This window comes from Empidonax traillii, unplaced genomic scaffold (assembly GCF_003031625.1).
Source record: "Empidonax traillii isolate 1590-97213 ecotype Southwest subspecies unplaced genomic scaffold, ASM303162v1 scaffold496:size689020, whole genome shotgun sequence".
Classification (NCBI taxonomy): domain Eukaryota; kingdom Metazoa; phylum Chordata; class Aves; order Passeriformes; family Tyrannidae; genus Empidonax; species Empidonax traillii.
The window spans coordinates 271,691-289,070 of NW_020955689.1; the positions used below are offsets into that span (position 1 = coordinate 271,691).

Consider the following 17,380-nt stretch of genomic DNA (forward strand, 5'->3'; position numbering starts at 1 on the left):
TCCATTAGAGTAACTATTAACAAGTAATAAAAAATCATCCCTGCCTACTGTACAGGCTGCCTATACCCGAGTACACTAATTGTCTGCAGGACACACATCAAAATGAAAAGTCAATTTAAACGATGAACCTATGTGAGCATTCACGGGACAAATATAGAATATCAAAGCCTGCCAGCTGTGGTGTGATGAAACTCCCTTTGTCTTCAGTTAGTGTTCAGGATGTGGAAAGGCCCTAATTTTCCTCACCTTGGAACAGGTTAGTCAGCAGTAATTTTGGCCAGATTAAAATAATAATAATAAAAAAGTTCTTCTAGTGACCTCGTTTCCTCTTGGGACTTCACCACAGCAGAGCATTCCATCACGGTGCAGAGGCAGAAAATCCTGCAGCAGGAATCAGGGATTGTAAGAACAAGACTAATGCTGTGCTACATTGCCGGCTCTAACAGGTACAGCCACTTTACTGCAAAGGTTTATTTGTTTAAACTGATCTCGTGTACTGAATGAATAATTGAATCTATCCACTCACACGTATTTTCCAGATCTCACTGAAGCCAAAGAAAGATTTTAAATGGGTTCAGCTGTGGGCTGTTTTCAAGGTTTAATGACTGAAGTTTTAGGTTGTTTTTGGTTCCTGGTTAAAATAAATCTCTATTTAAAAACTGTTTATGCTGATTTTCTGGGGCAAGCATTTGTGATCAGTGACAGAGGTAGGTTCTGCTCTGGCATTTTTTTCCTCCATTTCGTAGAGGACACCTGTGTTGCTTTCCACAGCCAGCTTTGGGCTACACCCGTCTCTAATCCTGGCACCTGGAACGAAATGGTGCACCACAAGACAACAACAGCCAGGGAATAGTGAAATTTCTGTCCTCTCACTTTTATTGCTTGTCTTTGTATTAAACTAGCATTATCTAACAAAAGAAATTTTTTTTTTCCCCTAGAGGCACTGAAACCACGGTTTCTTCACAGGGCTGTGAGTTAAAGTACTATGCTGAATTCCTTCCAAAGTTGTATGTGACTGCCATCCAGTGGGTGCTCTAGTGTAAGCAGCTGGAACAGACCATCTGCAGTCTCAGTATGAAATACAAGCCTATCAGTTCAATATAAGGCACATAATAAAAAAGGAATTACTAGTGTCAAATGACATTTGAAAAAAGTTATTACATTATTTAATGAAAATTAAATAGAACCTCTGCATACGCAGACTTTGGTGTCATGAATTTGTATTAAATTACAGTTTTAAAATTATATTTAAGATTTTTCATTACAGCTACTTTTCTTTAAAAACTAATTAATTTCATTTGAGCTTAATATAACTACACAGTGTGGCTTTGAGTGTCACACAGATGAAAGTGGGTGGCAGTTTCTGAGGAACTTGCAGTTTCAGTTCTCAAGTCACATCACACCAAGGCAGACTGCCTTCATCTGAAGTTGCTTGGATTTAAGCAAAAAGTTCAGTAAAATGTTATTTCTTTTAAATTACTGTTCACTTAGACAATGAAACTAATCTTGACATGCATTCTGAGATGAACGAACATACCAATCCAAGTGCAAACACAAGGCCTACATCACCTTAGGAGTCTTGGGGAAAAAAAAGGTATCTACACATATGCATACATTATATTCACCCCGTGGATATATCTACATCTGTATCATTTTCAATCCAGTCTGTGTGTGTGCACTGCTATAAAGTTTAGAGTTTTCTTTATGCTGAAGACACTTTACAAAAAAATATTGTCAAAGTCAAATGGAATAACATGCTGTAAGGCATAATATCACACCATCTGAAGTCAATACAGTTTTGCTATTGACTTCAGTAATAGTAGGATAAAGAATCTGATGTGTAATCATCATGATCAATGTTAGTATTTCTCTTTTGTATTATTATGATGATTTATGACTTGCTTGAAAAAGCTTCTCAAGTCCTGGACAAGGGCTTTTTCTGCTAAGTTCTACAGTAATGCATAACAAAAAGAAGGTTTCTGCTCAAAAATGCCTACAATGTTAGAATAGACTCAGCATGAAAATAATAACCAAACAGGTGATTAGATTGAGCTCCTCCCAAGTACCCAAGCAGTATAGCACAGTAGGAGAAAGCAGGAAGCTGATTTTGAAAATCAAATTGGACATATTACAGCTTTGTATTGGTGAAATATAGATGACTATTTCCCTCCCAAAAGGTTAGGGAAAAACCCTTACAAACAACATTTCAATATTTTCATTATTGTGATTATATTTATTTGTTTATTTTTTCAGTACAAAAGAAAAGGAGTAGATTTGACTGGTGATTGTGTAATTCCTTAGGTTGATCATGGCTACTGGCACTGCAATTCAGCTCCTTCCTTAGTGTGGCACTAGTGCTCTGCTGATCTTTTCCTGCCGGGTTAGGTCCTTGACCCAGGACACTGTGGATCAGATCAGAGCTGGAGCAGGGACACGCCATAGACTGTAAATGAATAGTGGATCCAGAGAAATAGGCAGGGCCATAAACCCAGAATTTTTTACTGCCTTAGACTCTCAGACTTGCAGCCTCACTGCTCGTGTGGAACACAGAAGGAGGCACATACCTCACCAGCATAATGTAAGGCAAACTAAAGCTCTGCGTTGTGCTTTGAGCTCTTCAGATGAAATGTCTATAGAGGTATAGTCAATATTGTTTTAGGAATCACTCCAAATCTGTTTTGTTGGTTTAATGCATTGATTTAGCCTTTTGGAGGTTTTTTTTCCCTTAAATAAAGATCAATCACAGCATTTTATGATAAAATCTCTTTTTTGGGGGGGGAGGGGGCAGGATTTAAATTAAAATGTGATCAGCATAGGATGAAGACAAAAAAAATTTAAAAAAAGTGTGTTTGTTTTTTTTTTTTTTTAAACTTGAATCCTATACGTACAGTAAGTTTGTATATACACCTGCTGTTGCTCTGCTAAATAATGACAGAGATAATTTAGTTCTCTCTAAAAAATACAAAAATTGGTATAAAATTAGAAATTGGAAATGTAGATATTTAACTCAAAATGTAATAGAAGCACTGATAAGGAAAAGGGTACTATTTATTCTGGCCAGCTTCGACTGAAACAACTCTCTGATACTTCTTTCACATATCTGTTGACTTTTTATTGCTCTCTTTAATAGATGAATTACAATAAATGTTAACAGAAGCACTAGCAAGTCATATAATGCCAAGTTATTAAAATTAAAGAGATCTATCTCAGGTACCTAAAGATGACTTTCACAGGGCATTAATTTGTCCAGTGTGTGCTGCCATATAATGGAAAACACCTATTTCATGTTAGGTTTTGACTTTTTTAGCTTCATCTTGGACTCTGGAAATACTTAATGATTCTTTTGTTCTCTCCTTGTTTCTTTAATTCCAATAAAAATGATATTAAACAGTAATCACACAGGCCAAGGAAGACACATGCATTCATCACTGGAAAGACGCTGTAGAAGGAAATAGTTTCAGTGTAAGCCAGTATAAGTAACAAATTTGTGAGGTGGATAAATCTGCTGATACGCTCTGCAGACCTTTGCTCTGCTCTGAAAAGCAGACTCAGGAACTATCAGACTGCACCATAGTCCCTTGTGACCTGAATGGCCTTATATTTATTTCCAAGGAAAGTGGGGGTGTAGGGTGAGGAAGACATTTCAATTCCGGGTCTTATCATGCTATGAGGCCTAGACACGGACAAAGTTTGGGACAAAAAAAGCTGAAACATGCCTCTGAATCCAGCAACACATGCTTTGCTTAAAAGATGCGAGAAGGATGTCAAAGAGTTCCTCTCCTATGGTGTGGTTTCACAGCAGAAAGTAAAGATGAATATTCTCCCAAAGGGCCTCCAAGTTTGAAACTATCTCAGCTGATGCAGAGAGGGTAAAACTTTTGTAAAGATATATACTTCAGCATTTGCCCTTGCCTCTCTGCAACAGCTACAGGAAAGGCAGCAGGCTCAGGTTTTAAAACCGTGGAGCCACAGGGAAAGATGTGATCCCCAGATGGGGCTCTATGGATCATATTTTTCCCCACTGTAAACCTGCCAGTAAGAGAAAGACCCAACTCCATGTCCTGATCTTCAGGGTGAGGATATTTCATCCCCTCATTTAGTGGTGACTGAAAGGACTTCTGGTTTATGAAAACATTTTGTCTGACTTTTAGCTAGGCGAGATCCAATGGGGATGTGCTGACTTATCTCGGCAGATGCCACTAACCAACTCTAAAACACACAAAAATTTATTTATGAACTTCCTGTCTACCCATAGCTGCTCTCTTTACCTGAAAGACTGTAAGTTGCACCGTAAAATAAAGAAGTTGAGTAAACTCAGTGAAGGTTTAAAACCTGTGATTCTTTATATAGTAGAAAACAGATGTTGCTTAGGGTTATGGGAATTCTAAGCTATATAATTATAAGGTTTATTTTATTTCCAAGGGTTCTCATATTGGTAGCTTTTTATGCTTTGTCACTTCTTTGTGAAAAAAACCCCTATATTTCCAAACCTGAGTAAAACCCACTTTCTTGTGACTTCTGATTGAGAAAAGAGCTTAGCAGTTATGGGGAAACTGAGTGCTAATGCATTAAACATGCAGATCTAACATACGGTTCTGCTCTAGAAAGTGGTCTGAGTTTGCCTTTCTGATGCATGAGTATTTTGAGTAATACATTGCTGCTACAAAATGGCAATACATAGTGGAAAGTATGTATCTCCAGGGATTTTAAATAATTCATTTCAGCAGGAAGGCCTTTACTATTAATAGAACAAATGATTTATTTTCTTTAAAGAAAAACCTGCTTGGAAATTCATTAATTATACTTTTAATATAATAGAATTACCCAGTTATGAGAAAAAAAAAGCAGATGGTTACTGTTGCATTGATATTACCCATGGTTTATATGTTTTACGTGTGGTTAAAGTCCTGGATATTAAAAACATGTTTTATTCATGCCAGCTGCTGTGGAATTTGTAAATACTGTCTGACTGCTTCCTTTCAAATCATGAATCGTGCTTCCCCATTCCCTACCAGTGAAATGTTGGTTAAACCAGCCTTCAAATTAATCAAGTGTCTAGACAATTTACAGCGCTGCCCAAAGAATGATGAGGCAGCAGGTTTCCTAGAAAATGAAGGAAATAAATAAAGATGGCATTTCTACATAATTTTGGCATAACAACCATTACCAAGGGTAAATGTTTTCAAAATGTGACTCAAAGGGGGAGTTTTCAGAGAAGAGTTAAAAAATTGTTTTAAGGCTCAAAAACTATAGACATCTGATGGCATACTAAAATAGTTCAATTTATTTAGCTTCTTGCAGACAAGATGAAAAGATATTTTACTCAGCATCTCTAAGAAAGTGTGAAGGGGAGTGACACCTGACACTAAACATTTCTTTCATCTATCAAGCATAGACACAAAGTTAAATGTTGGAGTCTGCAGAAATCAAACTGTAAATTAAGTGTAAATTATTTGCAGGAATGGCACTTAAGCACTGGCTTAAGTGCCACTGGAAGACGTGGCCAAAGGATATGGTAAATTTTCTATCATTTGAAGTCTTTAAAGCTAGATAAAATGTGTTATACTGCTATGATTACTTTTTGGGTTAGCTGCAAGAAATAATTTGGTGATTTTTTATGGTTTCTGTTAAGCAAGAGCTCAAACAGTGCTCACATTCTGTTGGGGCTTCAAAACATAGCAATCATGATAGTTAGGTATGATTCTACAGCACCGATAATGATAGGAGATGAAATTATAGCCTCACTGAAGTCTATGAAAAAGTCCCCACTCCCTTTAATGAGACCAAAATTTAATCTACAATTGTAAAAATCTTTGATATATTCTTTACATTTAAGATGGGGATTATATGCAGACTGCTTTGCTCCACTTCACCCATTTTATTTTCTAGCTATTATGTTTACCATTTTATTTTCTACTTCAGATTAGTTTTGAATTAATTTTGTAGGATTTACATTTTTAAAGCATCTAGGAGTTTGCAGCTTTTACCTCTTGTCAAGATGTGCAGAGTTCAAAATGGAAATGAGAGAATGGACTTGCAAAAATTCCTTTTATTCTTGATTTCATTTGGGTAAGGGTCAAATATTTCATTGATCATCTTTCACAAAGATGGGTATTTCTGCTGCCTGCCTCTGTTGAAGCTGGAAAATGGAGATCTGTACAAATATATTTTCTAGATTCTTCTCAACCTTATGAACAGCTGAGTTCAGGTCAAGACTTCCATAAAGCTTCATAATTAAGCTCACTCTGAGTAGAGCCAGGAAGGAACATTGTTGTGTGTAGCTTTGCCACAGTTGGACATATTGTCCAAGCCTGAAAGAGAGAACAGTCAGCTGTCCTTCTGCGTGGCCTTAAGATCAGATGTGCAATGGTTGCTGATAGTTGTCCTGAAAATATATGGATGGGTTTGGGACACCAGAGTCCTGAAGAAGTCACTCAGATATAATCCTTTTCAGGAACAAAGAACAAACTGTGACTCATAGCCCATTACTAGAAATTACTTTAAAGCCAGTATGGAGAACTATGGAGATCTGCTGAGAATGTAAAAGTGTGGAAGCTGAGAGGCCCAGTCTGTCTGAGCTTTATTCCACTGAAAATTAAAGCACACTGTATTTGTTTGTCAGTTTGTTTTGTAACAGGCTGATCTAACTGTGTGCAACAGAACAGAAAAGCCTCTGATCCAGATTCCACCTGATTTTACTTTGGGGACGTGCATAGAAGCAGGAGATATGAACCTTGCACCAGGGATGTAACTACCACAGCTCTTTAAGGTACAATTTAAAGCCCGCTGGAGTCAATGGAAAGCCTTTCAATTACTTCAGTGGGCTTTGGATCAGAACCTCTGCTAGGGAGCCTTTGTCCTTGGCTTTCTTAAAAGAAGATTTTACTGGTGTGTGAATAGTGTTAATCACCCATGAACACTTGCTAAAGAGTGATCTGGTTTTTATGATATGGAAAATACCCTGCTGAAGCATGAAACCTTTTAATGAAGTCAAACAAAGTAAAACTTGCCCTCCATAACCTAAAGCTCAGCTCCTGAAATATCATTTACTGGAATAATGCATTCCCCATCTGTCAGCCAGGGCTTTTTCCCGCCACAGGTGAACTAATGCAGCCTTGGACTTGTGCCATGGTTACTGGTATCTGGTATTTCACTAGAGGCGAGGGATAAGAATTGTTAATAGCAAATATTAATTTTGTCCACCTCATGGAAACAACAGAAAATAAGCACATCTTTGTCCCTGGATTTACGTAATTGGTTTTCCTGACACCTAAATCAGCTATACGTCCTTAATCTTACCCTTGAGAAACCACTGGCATCACAGCTGAGAACTTCTTATTTAATGTAGAACTAATTATTGATTTGTTTATAGTCAGTGAATGTATAAAACTGAAATTTAAAAGCCACCTGACAGAGTTTTTGCTACTATCTTTAGTCTTGACTGTACTGGCATGTTAGGGATGTAATGATAATAAAATCCATTCACAGTAAATATTCTTGTACTTGTTCATTACCTTACGAACAATACAATATTGTGGATTTGTTGATCTCAAAGCCCAACTCAAATTGTGATTTTATCTAAGTAATCACTAGCCTCCTGTCTACCAGCATCAGATGAGGTCTCATATAGTTCATTACTGAGTCTTTTTCTGTATTCATATATAAATGAAATTCCTGAGAATCATGATAACAACTCTGGTTCACACAGTTCATATGGTAGCAATTTATTGCCTGTCTTCAGATTTTTTAAATCTCTCTGGCACTACAGGGTTATTACAGTAAGTTAGAAAGACAGGTATTTTAAGTATGAACTCATTGTTAAGACCTCAGAAATACTGAGTGCTCTTGAGTTGAAGCTTTGATGAGAAATAAATCCTCCTTGTGACACTTTTATGCCATGTAGAGATGAGGAAGTGTGAGCAACAACACCTGGCAAGCAAGCTGTCTTCTTTAAAAACAAGTAAACCAGCTGCTCATCAGGTTGGAGAAGGATTTAGCAGGAAATAAAAGTCTGCTCAAATGTTTCTTGCTCAGATCTGCAAGAGAAAACTCATATTTTATGATTTGTCCTCTGGATACTGAGAAAAACTCTCTATATTTTGTATTTTCAGACACCATGAAGAGTTTCTATCTAAAATCAGGTCTCATTTTCAAGTGAACAATCTACTTGACAGATCCATTTCTGTTCATATCAATTCTCTCATTTAATGAATGTAACCTAATGAGTAATAAAATCAACTTATGAAGAATAAACAAAATTTGAGAGAAATTTCCTCTTTCTGGATACAGTAGTCATAGGATTTCTGGATTTGCTTTGTATGGGTTGCCTTTTCTTCTATTCGTGCATGTGCATCAGGCAGGTCATCTCATTTAATAAGCCTCTGCTTTCTGTTCACATTGGATTAAAAAATTTTTACCCAGCAGAGCAAGATTAACCAAAATGTTTTTGGCTCTCCAAAGCCCTAGACAGGTGATAGGTGATAGTCTCATAAAGCATTGGGAAAAAAAAATTGTTGGGAGCCAAATGTAGGTGAGTTGATACAAGGCTGGCACATTTAACTGCATACATATTTTCCAACTGGACAAAGCATCTAATCTGATCCCTTCAAAAAATAATTTATTTAGTTTTACAGCTGCCTCAATCAGCCAGCTATGACTCCATAGGAGACATACCATACTTCCCAGAAACAGAAACATTTAACTCCAGAGGGGAACCTAATTGTAGGTCTTCTTTAGCTTCCATTTAGCTGTAAGATAAATACATGCAATAGCATGCAAGACAGACACGTATATCATTATACACCCCTCCCAATCGCAAAAAACCCTAAGTGAGTTTGGATGTGTCATCTACTTTTTTTTAAGGTTATCTGGTATTTTGTGAATAATTTGTTGACAATTCTACTTAAATGCACTCAGTGTTATTCTGAGTTCCGAGAGCCTCAGTCAAATGACATTGTAACAAACTGAAAAGTTTCCTTTTCATACCTTGAAACAATAACTGTCAGGGATTTATTTTATTCTCTAGGTAGATAATATTGTGATGGCTAGTCTTCTTCAAGTTTTGACTTGGCTCCCAAGGAGACTTCCTCTTTTTGTATTTAGTTTGTTGTTGGTTTTGGTTTGCTTCTTATGAGTAACAAATCCAGATTCATCTATCCCATCCACCCGACTCTCCTGACACCAAAACTGTTCTCATACCCTGCTTGCAATCTCCATGTTTGCAGATGTGACAAGCAGGGAGAGAAAACAGTGTTCTGCAATGACCACAGAGAGGAAGCTGCGTGGAAACATTGATTGCTTCTTGCAGCTTCCCTCACTTATTTAAACAGTATTATGCTATCTCAAAGACTTGTAAATTGAGATAAGGAGAGAGGAAGTTCCTACCTGTGCTGTTCCAAACCCTAGATAAGCCAGAGCTATGTGCCTTCAATAATACTCTCTGTCCCAGACTCCTATCATGCAAACACTTAAGCATCTGCTCATCTTTGCAGAACAGCTCTTGCAATTTCGCCGGACTGCAGGGCAAATTTAAATTTAAAGACATTCTTATTTGCAGACTCAGGACCTATGGAATGATGTTTAGTTGCATCAGGCTCCACTGCCATGTAAGATGCTGTAGGATATCCCTCCTGGCTTCCAGATGCTGCTCCAGAATGGTACAGGTTTGTCCTAACTCCTATGTTATCTATCAGCCCAGATGTCTCTGATGCCCTTGAGCATCTACAGTGACACCTGTATTAGCCCAGCTGTCATCACACTAAAATGAGGAATTCAGAACAACATGACAATGCAACAGAGGGAAAGAATAGCTTTTTTTAACTCCTAGGAGTGTGATGTGCAAGCAGAATCTACTGTACGTTTTATTTCCTAAATTGCACTGGTCTTTTCGGACAAATGGAGACCATCGAGAGACAAAACGCTACAAGCTACAAGTAATGGAACCAAACAACCTGCAGCTTACCTGCAGTACGATGTCCCGTCCATTCCGTGTGATGTTGACAGTGTGGGGCTGTCCATTAGCCATGTTTCTGTGGTCAATATCGATGTTGTAGGGCTCTTTGGTGCCTCCGAGGCTGTACCGAATCTGCAGACTCCCTAGTGGAAGAAAAATGTGAGAAGCGCCCTCAGGTATTTTGGTCTTTATTCACCAGTTATTCCCCCCTCTTTATTTTCACACGGAGCTGTTATCATTTCACACTTAATTGCTCTCTTAGCTGGTCTCTGCAGCGATAGAAGAGCTGGTGTTTGAGATTATAAAGTCACTGGGCTGAAACTGCCTCTAGTTTATAACCCAGGAATGTGGCAATGACCAGCATCTCCAAACCAAAGTGTTTGTAAACACTCCAGTGTGCAAACCAAGCAAATCAGGGCTATGCCTTGAACATTATGGGCAATTGGTACAAAATTGAGCACATCAAGTAGCACTTTATTGTTGAGATTATTATACTTGCTGCAGTAAAATTCTTTGAAATTATACAAAGCATAACATTTTCTAAAGAATAAACCATTGACATGCGTTGAGTAAAGGCAAAATTACAACAAATTAACACTGACACATAATCTACACAAGGGACTTTCTTGCTCTATCATTTAATTCTTGTTGATGGGTGACCGTCTGGACTTTTATGGAAATTTAATAATATATGGTGAAATGAAAATGTCATGTTACATTGTTAGAAAAGTATAGTCAAAAGTGATTAATTGATATTTATGACATACTGCCAGACAGGTTTTTCTTTTCTAAACAAAAGTGAAGTGTCTGCTCTTCATAACACATTTTAATATTTGATTAAAAGGAAGAATGAAAAGGGAAAGGCAGATCCCATTATAGATGAAAAATGGAAATATTCAGGCCCAAAAGAGCAGCCCTAGACCTTTATAACTATAGTTAAGTTGTCTGATGTTGGATTTCTCTCATGCACCTTCTTTCTTCCCCATGAAAGGAAAGAAATGAGTGGCATGTGGAATACTCATATTATCCCATAAAAGAGAACAGTAATAAAATCATACTAATTATGATTTTCATGGGGCACTAAGGCACTATTTGGAATTGAAGTATGTTCAGTTTATATACAGTTTTAATACTCTAGCAGCAAATGATCCATATCTAACCCTCAAACATCACGAAAACATTTAGGACATTATGCTACATCCATATTTTAGCCACCTCAGTGCGTATCCAGATTTTCAGGACAGTAGATGACCCTTTTCACTGACTACTGGTGATATTGCCATGAGTTCAGCTATTCGGGTGCCTTCATGTGTATGCCTACTCGTCCTCACCATTAATGCTGATTTGTGGCAAAACCTAGTACAAGTAGGACACAGGTTCAGGTTTCTAAGTGCTTTATGTTTTCATGACAAGGGGGAAGAGATACAAGTTCAGAGCTTCATCTGAATGTCAGCCTGGCGTTATCAACTGTGCAATGGAGAGAGCCCGGAGCAGTTGCATACCAGTTGGCTTCACAAGCACAGCCATGAAGTCCTGGGTATAGGAGCTGATGTACAATAGGACACAAGGGGACTTGGTGGTACTGAAGCTGAAGCTGAGCTCTTCTTTATTCAAGTTGAGGTCGGGTGATGCTGTGATCTCAGCATCTGTAGAACTCAAAAGTGTTCGGCTAACTAAATCCTTCATGCTGGTTCCCGGGGAGTGGAAGTTGTAACGAAGCCACATTCCTTCTTCAAAAAATGCTCCAACATCTTGAAGAGAGCAGAAAAAAGAAGAGGGAAAAAAAAAGGGAGAAATTAAATGGGTTGACACCTTTTGGATGAAACATATTACTTCCCACTTGATCAGTACTAATCTGTGCGTGCTTCTACTGCTGCATTATTTAATCACTCTGTCAACATTTAGGTGAATAGGCTCGCTATTTCCCTGTGAGAGTGAAAAAAAACAATCTCCATTTTATTGGCGGGTACCTGGATTCACAGAGCAAAGGAAAGATTTTCTTTGGGGTACACAGAGGGCCTGTGCCTATATCTCATATCAATACTACAGACAAGTAGAATTACACTGTAAATTTATTCTCATTAAAATCTTGCAGTAGATAATGCTCCAAAGAAGGAGACACAAGGAAGAGTGATTTAAGGTACATGGTAAGCAAACAACTGTCAAGGAAAAGGAAAACCATCAGTACTGATGAGCAAATTTGAGTGGATTTGGAAGGAATGATGACAAAGGAATGATAACAATTCCAGAACCTGAAGGATTTGAAATAGGATTGGACACAATAGGAGAAAGTTATCGACCACTAACACAATCCTTCATGAGAACTGCATAATCAGGATGCCCTTATGGGAGATAAAATTAACTAGGGAGCTTGACTCAGCGGGGAACAAGGCAAGAGACACATGATCTGTAGATCCCAAGAGGTGCTACCCAGGCAAAGTTTTCAAACAAATATGAGACAAGATGGGATGTTTCAGTACTCCAGACAGAAAATAAAACTACTTTTGGCAGAATTAATACTTTCAGCTGAAAACGCATGGGACAGGAATGCAGTCCTACTTATTTCTTAACATTAAAAGCATAATTCAAGGTTAATGTTCTTACAGTGATAGCTGGTTTTGACAACCTCCTATGAAAATTATTGCTAAGTGTTCTAGCGTTGGTAGTGTATAACTGACTATATTGGGGATTGCTTGACTGACTTCCTATAGTAAAAATTCATTTGCTGACATTGTGGTCCTGGATTGGTTTTGCTGTTTGGGACAACAACATTAAAGGAATTTTAAAAATTACATGTGAACTTGATTAAGAAGATGTGTTTATGAACATTTTAGAAGAGATTAAATAATGATGAATAAATAGTATAATCATAATATAGGAGTATTGTATTCAAAGAAGGGTTATGAGATATGTCTCAAGGCATTAACAGTCTTTAAACAAAAAGCCTTCTATTGTTTACTGCCTTCTTACAGGATGCAATTTGCCACAGATTGGTACAAAGGTGTAGCATTTTGAATCTTCACAGAATTCTAAGCAGAAACTTTATCTCAAACTATATGAAGGCAGATGCCCATTTTCCAAGCTGTGCAGTGACAGAGAACAAGTCAGGAAAGAGCCTGCAGAATTTATTCAGTAGTCTAGCAGAGAAAAGGTAAGAAGATAGGTAAAAGTATAATGGACTTTACTGATGCTTCTTTCAAGAATTTTGCTAAATCTAGTGCTAGAAAAGCTTTAGGTTTTCCTGTTATCACGTAAAAATTCTCCAAAACTCGAAATATCATAGTCACTTTCACCATATGGATGTATGAAACATGGAGCCAAGTTGTGGTCCCAAAGCGCTATAAATAATTCGGTCATTATGATAGATTTATAACTGCAATTTTATAGGAGAAAATTTACATCACCCTGAAAAAGTTACTGAAGAGGCAATTTAATTTAACAACTATATTTTACAGTAGACTCAACTTAAGTACTCCTAGTTTAAAAGTGAAGAACCCTGTCCTGAGAAAAAAACTCCTTGAATTGTGATGCCCTCTGCCACTTAACAGTGGCATTGAAGACAAGCACGCAAAAATCTAAAGCGCTGTAGTTCCAGGTATCAGAAAGACTCACTTAAAAATATCGCTGTGACCAGTAATTTATTCTTCTTTAACCTCTGCTCCTAGCTCATGCAAGTTGCTTCTCAGGTAGATGCTGTATCAGTCATGTGGCCGTGGTACTGGCAGAGCTGCTGGCCATTGCCAGGTCCTGGCTGTTTGACACTGCCCCTTGGGAGGTAAACTCATATAAAATTATGTTTGCCTCCAGCCTGTTTACTGCTTGCCATGCCTTTTATTTTGGGAGCAATCTTTGGGATTGCCTGGCACTACGCTTGCCCAGGGCCTCACGCTCTGGGAATACCAGGACCTTCAGTCCTGACCTCATCACTGCTCTGGGGCTGAACTGGAAACTGTGCAGTGCATTTTTCCAGGGGTCTAAATATTACATATTTCTACTTTATATGTTCATTACCACAGAGAAAGCTTTAGGTAAATGGTGTTGTCTGAAATTGTATTCAGAATATTCTGTGATTCCAAGTCAGACTTGATGATCCCTGTGGGTCCCTTCCAACTCAGAACACTCTATTCTATAACTTTTTTTTCCAGAAGGGTTTCACTACAGAGCAACACATACATTTCTGTATGTTTAACTTGATTTGTGCTGAGAAAATAGTTTCCATTGTAGTTGCATTTTTACAGGCATACAGGGCATTGTAATGAGCCATGAAATTCTCCTCACATGCACACCACCTCTTTCAAAAGGAAGGATAAGAGGAAGGTTCACTTTGGCTGTGTGAGTGTATTGGGCCCTCAACAGGAAGATGTTGAATCCCCTCAAGCTCTAGCTCATCAAAGAGGTTGATGCACGTGATTATGCTCTTTTCTGAAAGAAGCTGAAGTCCTTGCAGCAGTGCTCCAAAGTGCTCACTTGGAGGTCACAAGTGTATCATCTTCCTGAAGCTCTGCTAGATGGGGCATCAAAGTTCTTAACCCATAAAACTATTCAAGTTGCTTGATTAAAGAGGGTCAAACGCAGCACAAACTCTGCTGCTGAAATGTGGGGGAGGTTTCCACACACAAATCTTGTTTTCTTCCGTAATATTTCAAATGCTACCTGAGAAGACAACTCTTGGGACATCAGGTATAAGGTGTAGTGAAGGGTTGCTCTACAAACTGCCCTTTGAAGGCAGAGGCCTTAGGGAAATGAATGTGCAGGTAACAGATCAGTTTTCTTTAGAAAGTAGTACCTATTTCTACACCAATATTCAGTGGAGTCATCCTCTCTTGACAGACTTGGCAAATACAAAAACTTTGGGCTTGCTCTGTAGAGAAACCCAGAACAGGAATTGTGGATCATTAGAAACAATTTTATGAAGCACAGTGCATGTCCCCAGAATGAACTGCACATGTCTTACACAACTGTCCAACTTCAATTTGAAAAAGGATGAAGTGAAAGCTGATCCAAATCTTCCACATAAAATGCACAGGTACTCAGAACTGAGAAACTTATTCTGAAGGTTATGACGTTCTGGTCATCTCCCCAGTCTCCCTCTCCCCACTCAGCTACTTTTATTTTTGTACTCTCTCATTCTGTCTGGTATCAGCAGTATTGAAAGACAGGAGGAAAAAGCCAAATAGCAACAAAAAGCCCCATTTCTCTTACAAAACTTCCAAAGCCTCATGACGTTTCTGGGCCAGTGCTGTAGACCTAAGAAAATGTAAGTAGGAACATAATTTTACTTTGCTATTGGTTTAACAGCAGCGAAATCTCAGTGTTGGCTCTTCCATTCTAAGGTAGTTATAATGATTCTGTTAGCCATACAGTCAGACACACAGAGAACTTGTCTTCTTTCTCCATTACCTTTTCCTCACCTGTGAAAAGCACTGTCAGCATGGCACAGGTGTGGCTGAACACAGCTTGTGCAAGATTTTCTGCCTGGGTGCACATATATATATAAGAGATGCAGAACTCACCAGGCTTTACAGGAATTGAATTTGCTCTGTGCTGACTGTTGGGATAGGAATGTTAAGAGGGATTGTCATGAATCAAGTACCAGATACTACTCTTAATAAATAAAGAAGAAGCAGATCTGTGGAGATATCAGAAAAAAAAAAGAAAAGAAAAGAAAGAGTGCTACCTCCCCAGAAAAGCCAAGATTAGACACAGGAGCTTTTAAAGAGTGGTATCATAAGAAGTGGAATCTCCCTTCTGCAGTAGGACAGCTGTCATCAACTCCCAGCTGCCATCTCTTATTTTTCCATGTAAACTGGACCTGACTTCTGTCACCTTTTACCTTGGGACCGTGGAGAAAGTAATGCTGGTTATTTCTATGGTATTACTCTCTTTGGCTTTTCCTGAGGCTGAGTCTTCAAAGCAACCTTATTAATGCCCATAACAGGATATATCTACCTTACAGAAGTTGAAGACAAAATCCTGACAACTATGAAACTTGGCAAGAACATGAGAACTGGCAGCAGAAAAAGGTTCTCTCCTCTTTGTTTCACAAAGCTGACTGAAATGTCTTCTTACAGCTGTAAGCATGTCCTATCTGGTCACCCTAAATGCCTTCTTGGCCCTGCTCAGATTCGGTACATTAAAACTATTACCCTGTGATGTTGCTTGCTAGTCCTCACTGGTATGTCTTCCCTGTACTATGTTCTGGATGTAAAAAGCAGCTTTTGCAAAATCCTAAGCAAGGACAGTCATTGGAGAGGTTTCTGACACTTGATGCTTGTATAAAGATTCTTTAGACAAGGTAGACAGCTGAATAAATCCTCTTTCTTGAGGCATACTTTCTTTCTTTTTTGCTTTCTCATATGGTTATGAATGTTGAATATAGATTAACCAGAGCTTGCTTGTTCATCTTGTGGCTAAAAATGTGCTAGAGAGCACCTAAAATTGCTGCTGCTTCCAGATTGCGGTAACAAATATTAAGACTTGTTCACTGAGATACATCCTGGCCATAGAGCATCAGTAAAGGGTCAGAATCTCAAAGCTGTTGATCTGGGAGAGAATTTGAGTGCTCTGAAGGTGACAGTGCTTACCATGTACCTGGTTAGCTCATTCAGTGTTTTATTCTACCTACAGTATTTAGTTTGTGAAGCCAGGAATTGGGATTTAAACAAATAGATCTACATCCTCAAGTCTCATATTCTGGCTGATACTGCTCTTATAATTTGTGATGCATGTTTGAACTTTCCATTTGTGGACTAAAATTTTTACAAAAGTACAGTGATTGCTTGTTGATGTTAATAGAATACAAACTAGTGAGGATTTGTTTCTTCTGGATGAATACAGCAGTACTCAGTATAAAAAAAAAGCTTTCTTGAACAAATGTCTATCAGAATTGGAGGATAAGTAAAACAATGTGCACCAGTGAAATTATTTATATATATATATATATATATATATATATATATATATATATATATATATATAAATCCGTGTAAAGTTTCCTGGTATCTTCAGTAAAACAGGATAAGTGCCAAAAAAGATGGGATTAAGCCACCCTATTCATTACACCTTCAAGCCTCCCTACTCAATGCCAACAGGTAGATTCTGCCAAGGAAGCAGTTTAATGTATCTAAGCAAGGCTGAGCTCTGAACCTTCTTTTGCAATAGCTCTGTGAAGCAGGTGTCTTTTATTCTATCTGCTATACCTGAACAAAAGTGTGCATGCCAAGGAAAGCCTAAAAAATGTCAGGAAAGTTGCAGCTGCATTTCATTCAGATTTGAAAGTACTATAAATCTTTCTATACGTACAGTCATTTGAACTGATGTCTGGGATAGCAGACTCAGAGTAAGGGAATGGCAACTGGTGCCATGTATTGTCTGCCAAATGTAAATGAAAACTCAGCTCAATTTCTAGTGGATTTATCCATGATGGTT

The 17,380-nt window shown here is 38.1% G+C and overlaps 1 protein-coding gene across 1 annotated transcript in view; it reads right to left on the bottom strand.

Annotated features, from left to right (window-relative positions):
- Positions 1-17,380, bottom strand: part of CNTNAP2 (contactin associated protein like 2) — a gene marked incomplete at its 5' end in the record, with an annotated part of 444,129 nt that overhangs the window by 60,491 nt on the left and 366,258 nt on the right. The window contains 2 exons of the mRNA XM_027896436.1: positions 9,962-10,095; positions 11,455-11,703. Coding sequence (XP_027752237.1) covers positions 9,962-10,095; positions 11,455-11,703 — 383 coding nt within the window. The remainder of the gene's footprint in view (positions 1-9,961; positions 10,096-11,454; positions 11,704-17,380) is intronic.